At 39.7% G+C, this 15068-nt stretch overlaps 1 protein-coding gene across 1 annotated transcript in view; it reads right to left on the bottom strand.

The window, feature by feature from the left end:
• Nucleotides 1-8913: 8913 nt before the first annotated feature.
• The window catches only part of LOC104079942 (mitogen-activated protein kinase kinase kinase 7-like), a 13178-nt gene continuing 7023 nt past the window's right edge, over nucleotides 8914-15068 (bottom strand). Inside the window, exons 4-6 of the mRNA XM_009582148.1 lie at nucleotides 12651-12712; nucleotides 11987-12102; nucleotides 8914-9970 (exon numbers count right to left, since the gene is read on the bottom strand). Of these exons, the coding sequence (XP_009580443.1) occupies nucleotides 9790-9970; nucleotides 11987-12102; nucleotides 12651-12712 (359 nt within the window). The 3' untranslated portion in view covers nucleotides 8914-9789. The remainder of the gene's footprint in view (nucleotides 9971-11986; nucleotides 12103-12650; nucleotides 12713-15068) is intronic.

Here is a 15068-nt window from a genome sequence, read left to right on the forward strand (position 1 = left end):
TGGAGCCCACTACGTAAATTACTGGATGGACAGGCAGGAAACTTGAATCTGATTCCCAAATTAGGTATGGACCTTCTGGAAGGTCAGCTACACTCCCTTGGGCCTCTATTTCCCTGTAACTGTGCTTTTCGGAAAGTGATGTGAAGCCTTCAGGTGAGAAATACTCCACATGTGTTACGTATCAGTAATAAAAGTAGGCCTAATGACCACATATTTTTCCCTTAAAGGCTTCCCATGGGGCCAGCATCACCCATGCAGACTGTTCTGGAGCATTTCGCTGGCGTTTTTGCCCTACGAATTGTTGGAAGATGGGCTCCAGTTACTGGTTTATCATTGTAAGCCTGTGCTGAGACTTGTGCATCTAAATACTGGTGAAAATGCAGTCGCTGTTGTAAATTTTCTTATTACCTATGCTCTGTACGTTGCCAAATAAGCTTTTGCCTCCTGGTTGCTGCAATGATGTTTTTTACAAGACGCTGCTGCCTGTGAGACCAGATGACAGTGCTAATGACCCATGTCCTTGTTCTCTGCTTCCCTTGCTTACACCTCTTGTTTCTCCACACTCAATTAAGGAAAGGAATTGAGGTTAATATTCCTGTCCTTGAAATTAAATCTATCCTTGCCCCACAGTGCAATTAATGAAAACAATTTGGATACAGAGCCTTTCATCTCTAGGTCACTGGTTTATTTAGTAGGAGTTGACAATGACTCACGCCATTAATTTGTCTGCTGGGTGGCAAACCAGAGCGAATCGGAGACGTTAGCCTAGATTATAGGCGTCCATATTGCAAAACCACTGCCACAATTTAACACCCTTGCTGCTCTTTGAGGTGAATAGTTGTGGTGGCTACAAGACCTCTCCGTGTATCACAGGTCCTCCTGCAGCCTGCCTGAATGTGGCCTGGGCTGCTCTTGGTACTAATAATTCTAGGGATAGTTACGATAAACCTGGCTACTATATGTCAAACATTAGCCTTGGTCCAAATAACAGGGCAAGTTATGCTACACACTCTTACTGTGAAAACTGCAGGTCAATTATATATTTGGCTATTAAATGCTTTTAAGGTCCAGAATATGTTCAGCAGCACAAACACAAGAGATGGGTCAAAAGGGGTGTAGGTACCATCTCTGGTTTTCCTCATTAGCAGACTGACAAAGTTCTTGGGGTATTCGCAAATGCTAAACTTCAGGCATCTGAGAGTAATCTCTCCCAGATCCACCTATGTAGTCTAAGAGGACGCTGACTCTCAAGGCAGCAATGTATGTTCTGCATCATCCACTTCAGGAGGCTAAATTCAAGCTCACGGCTTGAATTACTGTGGAGGAACATATCTCTCCCTTGCCTGTAAAGCAACTGGGAGAAAGCGTCTTTGTGCATACTTCTACCACCCCTCCAGTTACCTGCTCCGAGGCCAGGCTCTGAGAAACTGGTGAGTATGGGAAGAATAGCCATATACTGAGTAGAGGTAGCACCATCCCCCTGCAGCCCTGGCTTACAGAGAAGGCTGCGTATCTTCAAGCTCACAGCAACAGGAACTTCTTCCATTCGCTGCTGTCCTAGATACACTGGAGCAGGCTTTCCAACCCTGACAAGCACACTCAGCTCTTGAAAATAAATAAAACCCTGTAGTTTTCTTTTCCTCGTCTCTTCAGAACAAAACAAAAAAGATCCCCAGAGTCACGGCTTACTTGTAATTATGTTCAAACTTTTGAACTCTGCTGTGCCTGAAAGAAAGAGGAGCCGGCATTAGTGCATTATCATCACTCACACAGCAACGATTAGGTCTGAGCAGATACCGTGGGGAACATTAGTCCAAGTAAATACCAGACACTGGATCATAAAGGTTCAGGAGAGCTCAACGTGCTTAGTGTTCATCATCTGATTCTTAAGGGATTTGTATTTATGCCAAGTTAATAAGCGAACAGCACAGCCTGCGATTCATTGCCATACTGTACAGCAGTATTTTTATGCAACTGACTGCAGTAACATCGATGTTGCATTCAATTTTTGGCTGGCTTGCGGAGGTGGCCACTTTTCTTCTCTTGACACGCTCAGGCTGGACCCTGCGGGCAGACGATGAAGTTGATAGCATTGAGATTTGAGAAATCTGTTGTGATGATCTTGCAAAAATCTTCACAACGTAGAGTGCTGCTGTGGTGGCTTCAATACAGATGAATAAATGCCTCGCCTGAATGCTTCTGTATTTAAGGCGTATTTTAGAGCTACCGCACACTTGTCCATTACACAGCAGGAGGGACACTGAACCAGAACATAGTCAGTCAGTACTTTTAAACTTCTTTTAAGCACTTTTAAAAACATGCAGCTCATTCATCCTGCAAGCAAAAAGGGCTCTTGGGATCTGGCAGCACCGGCTGACAGAGGGCTATAGAGATAATTTTGTATTACGCTGCCAGCATGGATAGCTCTTTTGTTTTAACAAGGGATCTAAACCTCAGTTTTCTTAAATATTAATTTATAGACTACCTTTTGATTGATTCTAGTATATTTTCTTTGAGGGGAGATAAGTAATAATGAGAAATGCTGTCTTTTGGTGCAAGAAGCCAATTCAAATGAAGAAACCTTAAGTAGCAAGTTGCTTATCACTATAAACCATTCACAAGAAACTTGGCCATTGCAGCTGCTGCTGTGATATTAGTGAGACTTTCCTGGGAAATGTGGAAGAACATACCGTCTTCCTACCCCTGCACGTGCTGCTACCGATCAAGGACTGTACTGTCTTAGGAGCCTGATGTTTGTTAAAGAACGAAGAGTGTGATACCATTTGTAGCGTGACAGCGAAACGGTCTCAGCCAGGCATGGTTTGCTGGAAGAGTAACAACCTCTCAGACCAACTGACAGAGTTGGAAAAAGCAAATTTTTTGGAACACCATCTCCCTCCTGCAGGTGTGAGGGTAATACACCATTTGCTTCCCTGCCCAGCCAGTTTTAGACGTCTGGATTAACATGCCAATTTGACTGCAAATTCATTTTCCTCACTGACATTCTCCATTTTTCTTGCAAATTTTTGAGATTTCAGCATTTTATTTGATTTCAGAATGGGACTTCGCAGGTTCACTTTCTGTGAACACAAAGCTCTGCTTTCCCCCAGCAACTTCAATACCCAGAGTAGAAGTAACCACTCAGGCAAATGAAGACACAATGCTGCTTAAAAACTGGTAACATCAACACCTGCCATTAGACTGATGTTCTCCCTACTAAAGAAATTCTGAAAATGACTCACTTCACTGTTACAAAATCTGCTCCCAAATAAATCAAGTAAAGGCTAAATTTCTCTAGAGCCATCTCCTTTGTAATTAGATTTTATGACTTTCTTTAGCAACTGTCTAATCTCTGTACGTGAGCCTCATTGGCAGAGACTAAATTTGCAGGAGCTGAATAGAATACAGAAAAGCTGTGTGCAATTGGTTATATCAGCTAGCTCCTCTTCCAGCTCTGAGACTGGGCACCAGGGAATGAAAAAAATCCCCAAAATCTGAGCTCTCAGACAATTAAAACCAAGTCAAAGTCTTAATGTTCATCCCTTTTCGCACCTTTCATGATTTATCACAATAGGATTACATTAAAAAGAGATCACATTCTTAGCCTGAGGTCCCGCTCCGGAAGTGGTTAGATAAAAAGTTACGCTTTATGGAGTGGCAAATTCATCTGCCCCTCCACCTTGCTCAAGTCACTGACTTGGAGAAAAGAATTTGCTGCTGCTGGTAGCTCTCACATCAGTACGCTGGCTCCTTCCACTCTTGGAAAGGAATAGCCCTTTCAGCTGTACCTGCTCAAAGCCGGTGAAGGCTGAGGTTTGTCCAAGAGGTGCAGGTTACATGGTCCTAAAACCATAGAACTAAAGCAGCTGAGATTGAAAACTCAGTTTGACCTATAGCACTTTTTGGGGAGGCATGCCATAATATGCAAAATAAACAATAAGCCAGCCACATTCAGATCCCCAGCTGTGTCGGTAAGGCTTTTTCCTCTTTTTCCTCTTTTTCCTTTCAGGTCCGAGAAGTCGGAGCACACAGGAAAACAACCACGAAAGCCTCCACCACGCCACCTGTTTCACCACGTGGTTCCTTTGGTAGTGCACTCAGAGGAGGGCCTGTGCCAAGGCTACGGGTGTGTTTCCCTGATCCAGAGATGTGGGATACAGTGCGCTCAATGACCCTCACCCTCGTTTTTTGTTTTGGTTCTTTTTTCCAAAACAAATAAACCAAATCCCTCCTCAGCCATCTCTCGGTACCTACTGTTTTTGATGAGCATAAAAAGACCACCCTAAACCTCAGACTGTGCTACAGGTTCAGTGCCTGCCAGCAGTCAAGGGCACCTGGAGTGGTGGCCAAAGACCTCTAATGAAAACCAGCAGCACGGCTCTCACCAGCAGGCCTGCTAACATTCAGCCATGGCACCGTGCTCTCATGTAAAGCACAGCTGCACCGCCCAAAATGGCAGCCCTCAGAGGACGAGCTAAATTAGCTTCACCTCCCACCTCACGAACAATTCCCAGCTATGCTCTAGCCACATCGCTAATGATGATGTAAGGAACTTTTATAAGAGTCTGATTTGCACGTACCGGGTTTAACTTTTAGGAGACAGCTGTTCGAGGAGTCCTCCGGTGACGGGCACGGGCAGGCTCTTCTGCGGCCTTGGAGAACAAAGACGTTCACAGGAACACTCCTGCAGTGGCAGCCTGGCAAATACGGACATCCTCAGATGATAGGACAATTCAGTCCCTCTCTGAGCTTAATCTTTGTAACTTCGCCTGTTTTTGAAAGGGAGTCTGAGTAGTCTTAAATGTATATTGTAGTGACCCCAGCAATGCTGCATAAAAGGCTCAGTGCAAACAGCTCTCCTCCTTTTCTTTTTGGCCACCCCTCTTTTCACACCGCAGGAGCTACCAGGACAGTCATGGTGGCTTTGCACGTCGCACAAAGGTGGCCCAACCGGTGAAGTCCACCTTGCTGCTCCTCACGAAAAAGGAGCGGAACAGACCCAGCTAGAGCTCTTAGGCACATCCACCTCATCATATGATCTTAAAGTCTCCTACAACTTGGGATTTTTTTCTAATTTTCTGCTATAAGCTAAAATCGTGTCCCATCCCACGTGCTGAGCTCATAGGTTATATGAATGCAAGTCACTCCCTGGTCCTCTGCCTGAATACCACAGGAGAGCCACCTACGTGCAGCTGCTCCACAGCCTCTCCCGTTCAACACCAGTGGGAGGGAAAAGCGTGGCCGGGAAAAGGGAAGACCATGGCATTTCCACCAGTTTGCATGTCAGTGTCAGCGGATTCGATTTATGCAGGGAGCACCCGCTGCTTAAGGGCAGGAGGAGGTCCGAGGGAAGCCAAAGCTCGCAGCTGCAGTCTGCGCACCGCTGGGAGCTGCAGTTGGGGTGCAGTGCGTCACCCCCCAGCACGGGCAAAGAGCTGTGGTCTCACACCAGTGGCTCCACTCCACCCGCTTCCCGCTCTGCCTCTCCCAGTGCCTTTTGCTTCACAAGGCTGGATGTGTTTTTAACTTCCTATAATGCAACGATCTGCTCCTCTCTTTCCATCTGTAAAAGGCAATAGTTCCCAAGTGTAAGAGGAGCTGGTTTGCCTTTATCCAAGTTAGAAAGGGGGCATCGACAAAGCATGTATAATTATATGAACACAAGCCTATTTTATCCTTTGGAGTATCTCAAATTTTTAGCTACTTAGTGTAAAGCACACAGCTATGCATAAAAACCTTTTTTTTCATTAATACTTGTTTAGGTTAAAGTCCTAGGATTAGCAGTGCTCTTTAAGTATTTTAAGACAGTATTTTATTAATAATTAAAAATTTAAAGTATTTTGTCTAAATTCAGTTTTCCTGTTTCATTAAGTACCCCTCCATGACCAGAGTCAGGATGTAGGTTCAAAGTCAAAACATTTATAGCAAATCTGTCTAAGTGTGGTGGGAGATCTGAATTGTCCCTGCAAGAAGTAGAAAAGGCTTACATGGGCACAGAAAATAACTGATGCACTCTCACATACACACACCTGTATTTATCTGTCTCTATAGAAATTGATCCTCACAGGCTTAGAGCACCACTCATCTAGCGACATTATTAAAATAAATAAAAGCTAACTACAGAAGGCTCAGATTTTGGAAATAAAAAGCCATCTATTAATTGTGATTTGATATATGCTGCTCTCTATACCTATACACATTAAGTACGTAACAGTGTGCATACGTGTGTGTATACATGTACACAGGCTTACTTTTATAAGATCCTCCTCTTCAACCAGTTCACCACAGGGAAATCTGTATTTTGAGGGCTTGAGTGTGGAACTTTTTTTGCCCTTATCCTTTCAAACTTTCCTGCAGGTTTCAGCAGGGCACCTGAAACGGCCGAGTTGTTCAAAGCAGCTCAGAACAGATCCGAAGCGCGATTTTGTGTTCTTCACAGGCAAGGAGACAGTTAAGGGCTTGTCTCTGTCTGTGGTACCGCAACGGAAACTCTCAAGCAGTAAAATCCATTATGAACAAAATAGAGAAGTTCCAGGGAATGGAATTTGTCTGAACTGAACAACGAAAGACGAGCGCTTATCTTTTTGCGGAACATCCGTACAAAAGATGTGGCATTCTTAAAATATCTTGATACTTAGTTATGAGTAGGACTATTCATCCTACACCCTACTTCTGCACACAGGAAGGGAAGAGCTAACAGCAGAAGAATTTTCTTTCGGCGGTGGGAACAACTGCGTGATGATTATCCCCCACCCCGTGTGGGATTCCATCGGAGATGAAGGATGCCCTGGCAAGCGTTGGGGCATTACTACATGTTTGTGGAAGTCTCTCAGCTTTTATTAATTAGATTCCTGACAACGCAATAAAACCCCGTAGCAGAAAGCCACACTGTTTCATTCCTGAATCATATGAAATCATTCACCATTTTATGTACAAGTTTTGAATTACAATCTTCAACTTCTCATCAGAAAAAAAAACCCAAAAAGCCTAAAAAAAGCATTTTTGGCAGAACTGCACAGTGTACAGAAGCATACTTTCAATTACACAATATCTTACAGAACACATACTGCGACAAAAAGCAGAGCCTGTTACCTTTTCTGAGAAAGATGTGCCCAGACAAAACTAGATGTTTCACCTCCGTTACTAGAGGAACAGCTTTAACTGGACAAAAAGAGTACATGAAAAAATTCCTGAACACTCCAGATAGTTTAACAGAAAAACAAAAGTGCATTTGTAAACAATTTTAAAACAAGAGCCTTATGAAAATAATAAAGGTCACTGAAAGTTAAGCTGTTAAACTCTTCTTAGCCCAAACTGCTATATTCTATCCTTTTAGGTTTGCTTTTTTTTTTAATGATACACAGATTTTGCCACACAGAACACTTCACTGAGAAATCTGGGCAAGTACTTTTTAAATTTTTGGTGGAATTTAAGAACGGGACAATTGGAAGGCAAAAGGTCAAACTCCAAATTCCCTTTGAAAATTACAAGAGCAATATAACCTAACTATTGAATGGAGCATAGTTCAACAGTGCATGGTAGCACAGTACTTATTTTACAATCCTAGACCTTTTAAATGCAAATCCTGAAAAGTCATAAGCAACTATTAGAACAGATTTTTGTATTATGTACCATTAAGATAGCATTGCATTCACTTTCATTACTCAAACTTCGCCATAAAGTGACTTTTCATATACAATGCTGATTTACCTTAAGTGTATCTGTTTTATGACAAGGCAAACCGTAAAAACTGTCCTGGGAAATGATTTTGTGTATGTAATTATCAACCATGCATCTGAAGTTGAGCATTAGTATTTATGCTGCTCTACTTCATGCTTCAGCATATGTTAAGTAAGCTGCTGATCACCGAGTGTGTTCATTTTGGTAGATGGACAGATGTATGTGAACAGCAATGCTTTGGATAACTTGTGCTATTCCTAATACTACAGTTATTTTCTCTGCCAATTACATTTTGCTATAAATATGTGTGCCCTTAAGTTGATCCCGATATCAGTTTCAGCTAACTAATCAAATTATCTGCGAAGGTTTTGGGAATGATAACCCTTCCTTTATTTAAATAAAATGAGGGAAGGGTTTCTAACTCCCAAAGGTTTGCCAACAATAGATTTATTTTCAAGACAGGATGACACTGTTCAGTAGGCTGTTTGTCACCTTTGTTGTTCAGAGATGAATATTAATGTTTTTTATCAGGTAGGCAGGAAGAGGAAGAGAAAATACTGTGAGGTTTTTACCCTTAATGTTTTTCCAAGTTCCGCTCATGGGCTTTACAAATAATTATTCGTTTGAAATAAGTGTAAGCCAAACTTCAGATTACTTCTCTTATATTCTGAGGGCTCAGCAGCTGTTAAACTTCAATTTTCTATTTGCCTTTTGCAAAAGAGTGTTATTAAAACCCTGCCCACAACTAAGTACACCAAGAGCTTATGTAAGGCATAATTTCTCATTATATTTAGAAGTGCCTCATTTTTGTATGGTTAAAAGTTAATTCATAATCTAAATAATCAATCTGCAGTGTAAACAAGTAGTTATTTCCCCCCATGTAATAATGGTAAATAATGACACTGATCATTACATATTCTGCTTGAGTTCATTAAATGCAATTCTTCAGTCACAAAGGCAGCAGGCATTCTGTGATGGACTTCCTTTGAACCCTGTTCAAATGAGTGGAATAACTGAGATTCCTGAAGGAGATCTAAGCCATTTCCCTCATTTTCTTAATAGCTTCCGCTATTTGCATACTCAACTCCCATTTCATAATTTGCTATTTAAAATAAATTCGTTTCCCCAAACCCTCCTCTCCCTATCTAAACCAAACTTATTTACATTTATGATAAATGCTTTTCAGCAAGTAAGTTGTAAGGAAAAAAAAATTCAATAAGTGGTATAAAGGCAGAAAGTATTTAAAGTTTTGTATTAGTTTGCTTTTTGAATTTCCTTCCAAAGATGCTACAGGGACAAAAGCTTTAAAGGTTTAAAACACACTTTCACACATTTTTGATTCTTTCTCTCTTTTATGCAAGGGTCCAACTTTGCCCAGTGAATCACCTTCATAACTTTTGCCCAGTAACTAAATGAAACTGCGTGTCATTCCCCCCAAGAAAGTAAAGAAAATACAGCCTTTTACTTCAAATATTTTATGAATGCAAGATTACAAGAAATATATTAGTCAAAATGCAGGGCTATCAAGCACTGAACCAAGGATGCTGGCATCAGTTTGCCTACCATTTTGCATGTGGAAAAAATACACTAAGTCTACAGGTAAAAGACATCACTAATGCATCATGAATTACTCTGGTCAGCCAACATCACCTCTCCAGCTTGGTGCATGTTTAAGTCCTGAAAATAACCATCATATTAATAGTTTGAGATGAGACACTGGAACAAAACCATTCTTAAACAGGAAAGTTTTTGTTTTGCTCTTATCGAGGTAACACCAAAAACTAAAAACAAGATCTTACAATTTAGCAGCCACTTTAACACTTGTTAGGCTAGCCTTCACACAAGGAGCATGCATACAGCCACTGTTCTTACTTTAAATTGAGGGCTGTTGGTTAATTCAAGTCACTGTTTTCTCACCTTATTCGATTAACCTGTTGAACTGGATGTCCACCATAGGAAAAAGAAAATTAAATGATGTTAAGTGTAGCAGACAAATACAGATCACACCACGAAGCTAACACTCATGAGTTGTCATAATAAGGGATAATAACAATAAAAAAAATATCAGTCTTTTCTGTGCATATTTTTCATTTGAAAGGTCCCAGGAAATCATGATGTGCCTGGCCGTTTCTGTTGCTGATTTCTGATGACCTCTAATTGTTTTTTGCATTGCTGATAGTAAGTTGAGAGACTTTTGTTTTCATCTAACAGCTTTTTATGTTCTTGTACCAGACGGGATGTGTTTTGCTGGTCTTTTTCATCCTGGTCCAGTTCTGCTATTAGTTCTTGTCTAAAATCAAAAAAAGTAATTGTCATTTAGAATCTACTTCTATTTGTGTCTAGATGACTTCATACGTTTAAAATTAGTATTTGATTAGCAGTCTGATCTCGTGGCTGGTGATATTTTGTGGGGGGAAAAGAAAAAGTTGACCAAAAAAAAAAAAAATCTTATTATTTACTGTAGTCTGGGGAAAAATTCTCTTCCAAATCAAATCCACATTTAAACTTTAAAATAGCTGCAAGCTATAGCCTCAATCTGTAAAACTGTCCTTTATATATAATGTCTTTCAGACGTAGTTCTACAGGTCACAGTAAAACATTGAAAGATCCACACAGAATTTCATAAATATATTCAACTCTAATTTTGCTTAACTATATGTACATTAAAGAACTCAAAAGGCAACTTAAAAGACAAAATTGCAATAATTTTGGTTACTTTTTAGTGAAGTGCTGTTTTCTATTTGGACTTGAACTTCTTAAAGCAGTGGAAAAGCAGAATGAAGCAAATTGTTTTTGTAACTGTCATTTCACTTAATTTATGCTGCAAGTGTTCAATATGTTTTTAGCAACAGTTTTAAAGGAACAAACACACTGATAAACTTGTTATAAATTATCCTGCAAAACTGATGCAGCAGTTTGTTTTACTATTTGTTTATGAGGTGACAAGAAGGCAAGCTGCCAGCAATATTTTAGCAACAAAATAGTAGACGAGAAAGTTCATGTTAATTAATTGTTGCCATATGGTTTGCAATTACAGTTAAAGAAAACTTAATTGTTCTATAAAGGTTGAACTAGTAACTACCTTAACCAGCATTAAATTCATCCGTCACAATATCTATGGGCAATTATGTTCTGACTAAGAAAAAACAGTTTGGGAAAAATGTGTGTGCAGGCTTCCTAGAAAAAAAGATAAAGTAGGAATCTAAAGGTACAGAATTAACAGTTTTGAAGCAGAAACACATTTTTATATAATTTATTGACCCTTGGGGACAACAGAAATAAACCCAAAATGAAGAACTTCATGCTATCTCCTCATGAAGTCTAAAAATTCTAGTTGCACTTGAAAAAAAATTTTTCTCAGGATGCTAAGCCAAAAGTGAATAGATGATAGAAGGTCAATTTACAGAAGCATGCTATTTCTAATGTACAAGAGGTTTATATACACATTTTTCTCAACAGCTATTCCACAAACACCAAGGAAAGCTCCTCATTAACAACCGCTTGCCTGCAGTGGTTCCGACATTGGTGGGTAACAAGCTGGTTACTTGGTCTAGCATGGGAGTATATATGATTTCTCAGAACTGCTCCCCAGCGTCAGGAAACAGAAATGATGAGAAGCAGAACACAACAGAATGTATTGCAAACTGCAGTTCTGAATCAGCAATAACTTTGGCCCTAATCCAACAATACATGCAGTTGCTTCACTTATTATGTGTACACAATGTGAGAGGAAAGAGTTTATTTCTAGTGCACACGGGTAAGAAGGTACATAGCATTTAAGTATTAAGTCCTAAACTCCTGGTAGAAAAACACAAGATGTGTGTTAATAATACTGTTGTAAATGCAGTGATTGACAAAAGTCAGATATAAGATAAAAACTAACTGCAAAATGAGTAACATAGACATAATACTCAAAATTCTGTAATCCATTATCCAAGTGATTATCTACAAATTACAATTGAAAATCTTTTACTGGACAGCGTTGAAAATAAAATTCCAAGGTTCCTCAACAGTCCAGGTCTTTCATTTGAGATGATACAGACAAACATTACTAGTATGTTACATACACAGATGTGTCACACACTTTAAAGTAAAGTAGGACTTGTCCAGAAGAAGAGTCTTGATATTGATTAAAACTTTCAATTACCTGCTCTAAATATCTCACCTGTACTGAGCAGCTCAGTATTTCTGAGATTAAGGCCTGGAAAATAATTACGCCCTATGAAATGTTACTTCATACAGATAACAGACTTCGTGTAAAAGAAACATACAGAAGAACAGAAAACATTAAACACATTTCACTTACTTCCTCTGCAACAGCAATGCAATTTCTGTCTGAACTTTCATATATTCTTGTGCCATTTTGCAGTGCTGTTCAAACACAGCCATAGATTCTTTGGAGTTTGGGCATGGTGCTAGAGGCTGAAAATAAATCAGACATGTTAAAAGCTAATGAACTGATATCTTAGAATATAGTGTGTTAGAATGTCTCTGCAGTGTATTTATAACGTCTTTTAAAAACCAGTGAGCTTTTAAAAATAAGTGTTAAACCATGCCCTGGAAAATGTTACTGCACTGATGTCAAAGTTGACTCAAACCTCAAATCTGCAGTTACTAATCTGATACTCTCTGTCACAAAAATCAAAGTAGTGTCTAATCCACCCCACAACAAATAAAGTGAACACAACAATTTAATTCAGTAACACTCAAGCAAATAATGTCTTATTTAGACAGTCAAACTCAGCTTATGTTTGGTTTTAGGGATCATGTTTCCCAGGGCTTGTTTTTAATAGCTTGATCAAATCTGAGTCAACCAATCTCAGATTACATAATATATTTTTTTAGCCTTGGTCAAAAGTTAGACAGAATATAAACACAGGTAAATAAGCAGCACTATATTTTGCAGCCCCAAATTCACACATTAGAATGAAATGCAAGACAAAGAATCTAATAAAGCATATACTTATTACCTGTAACTGATGATCTAATGTAAGATATGCCATTGGGATGGAGTTATCTGACCCATTGGTCTCTGTAACAATACCAAGAAAATTTTAATGTATTTTCAGAGTTAATTCTATTCTTATAGGACAAAAACAAGAATTCTAAATCATTTCACAATACACAGTCTGAATGTGGAAAGGCAAATGGAAATAGCAGCGTTCCAATCCCAAGGCAGATGAATCATTTTGTTTTTCTGGTAAAGTTTAGAACTTCGAAAGTATGGTCTATCACACCAAGAAGAAATAAAGATTAAGGTTATCATCCTACACTTCTAGAAGCCATGTACAGCATACAGATTTTAAAAATACTATTTTTGTACAGTTTGCAATCACATTCTCTATTTATAAAAAAATTGCCATTTCATTCTTGTTTATGAAGGATCAGCCAGCCAGCCCATGCATCTAATGATTTTAAAATTAGAAGCTGTGCAAACCAGCTCTGCCAAAATAAAATAAGCACAACCTCCTGCTCAGTTTTGAAACCTGCTCCCAGTGAGTATCTGTAAGTATCTTCCTCACAACATGCTCTAGGGCATCTTCTCTGCTCTGTAGAGATACTTTGTGGGTAGCAAGGAACCCAATAACCAATCTATCTTTTGGGCCTGGCTGCTCTCTTCTTACACTGCAGTTACTCTGGATTTCTCTAGTGCTTTCATTCCAGATTTAACATGTTTCTGAATTCTTATAGATCCTATCTTTTGGTAGCCCACAATCTGGGGATCACAAGATTAATGTTAAGCTTTAAGAGACATAGGAGTAAAGACACATGGAGAAACTACTAATTTCATAGCTGCATTATTACTACTAGAGGATTATATGGAGAAGGGTAGGTGGGGAAAAAAAAGGGGCTGCTTACCCATACCCCAAAAGCACCTGCCACAGAGTAGTCGTGGTAGAGAAACTAAGGTGTTGCCCTCAAAGACTATGCTATCTCCAAGAGCAGCTTCAAAAGGAAACAGAAATAAGAGGGTGGGAATGGAGAAAAAGTGGTTAAGTGTATGCTTGTAAGGAAACTGGAAGGTGGTAAAAAAAAAAAAAAAAAAGAAAAAGAAAACAACCCTAAAACCAGAGACTTAATCACCACAGTATCTTAAATGAGAACAATATAAAAAGTCCTTCCCTACATTAGACTATTGCCATATATGGAATACTGCTACACAGCAAAGGAATTATTGCAATGTTTCAAATACATCAATACATGCAAAATACTTCAGATTACATTTCTGAGCATTTCATCACTGTGTCACAGAACTGTAACTTTTCCCGTGATCGATCAGATTCGGCTGCATCCTCATTTTATCATTTTGCCTCATTAACTTCAAAACGTACCCTCTTTTACAGAAAACTAAAATTATTTCTCTTTCAAAATTCAAACAATTCTTTGTTCATGGACTGCATAAACCTAACAAAAAAAAAAAAAAACAACCACACAAAACATGTGGTACATTCTATATACCTGAGTATAAGGTGAAGGATTTCTGTGGGCCAGAAAACAGACCTGATTTTAGCTCTAGTGCTGTGCTGCATTTAAGGCCAAAGATTTCAGGCAAACTGCCTTTGCACTGGCATATGATCAGAACTTTCCATTCCCAATGAACTATTGAATGGGTAAGAGCTTGCTTCCATGTGCGGCAGTAATTCCTGTAAGTGCTCACTGCCTAAAGCAAGTCAGGACCCATGCTACACAAAAGAGGGCATAGGGTGGGCTGTGGCAGTGGGCAAGGGCTTTGGGAAATTATGAGTGACAAGGCATAGAGTGTGAAGGGCCTGGAGAACAAGTCTTATGAGGAGCGGCTGAGGGAACTGGGACTGTTTAGCTTGGAGAAGAGGACGTTTAGGGGAGACCTCATCACGCTCTACAACTACCTGAAAGGAGGTTGTAGCGAGGTGGGTGCTGGTCTCTTCTCCCAAGTAACTAGCAATAGGACAAGAGGAAATGGCCTCCAGTTGCGCCAAGGGAGGTTTAGATTGGATGTTAGGAAAAATTTCTTCACCGAAAGAGTGGTCAAGCCTTGGAACAGGCTGCCCAGGGAAGTGGTTGAGTCACAATCCCTGGAAGTATTTAAAAGACGTGTAGATGAGGCGCTTAGGGACATGGTTTAGTGGGCATGGTGGTGTTGGGTTGACGGTTGGACTCGATGATCTTAAGGTCTTTTCCAACCTTAATGATTCTACGATTCTATGATCAGGCGAAGTGACAATGGACAGAAAGAAGAAAGCACAGAAGCAAAATACAAAAGTATGTTGCCCTCTCCCACTAAAACGGGGTGGGGGGGGTGGGGAGGGAGGGAAGAAAAGTACACATCTTGCATACAGAATCACCTTATATTTGGTAAAATACAAGTGTGCATATATATGTATACATGCATATATATATATATATAT

This window comes from Fulmarus glacialis, unplaced genomic scaffold, assembly GCF_000690835.1.
Source record: "Fulmarus glacialis isolate BGI_N327 unplaced genomic scaffold, ASM69083v1 scaffold28667, whole genome shotgun sequence".
NCBI classification, from domain to species: domain Eukaryota; kingdom Metazoa; phylum Chordata; class Aves; order Procellariiformes; family Procellariidae; genus Fulmarus; species Fulmarus glacialis.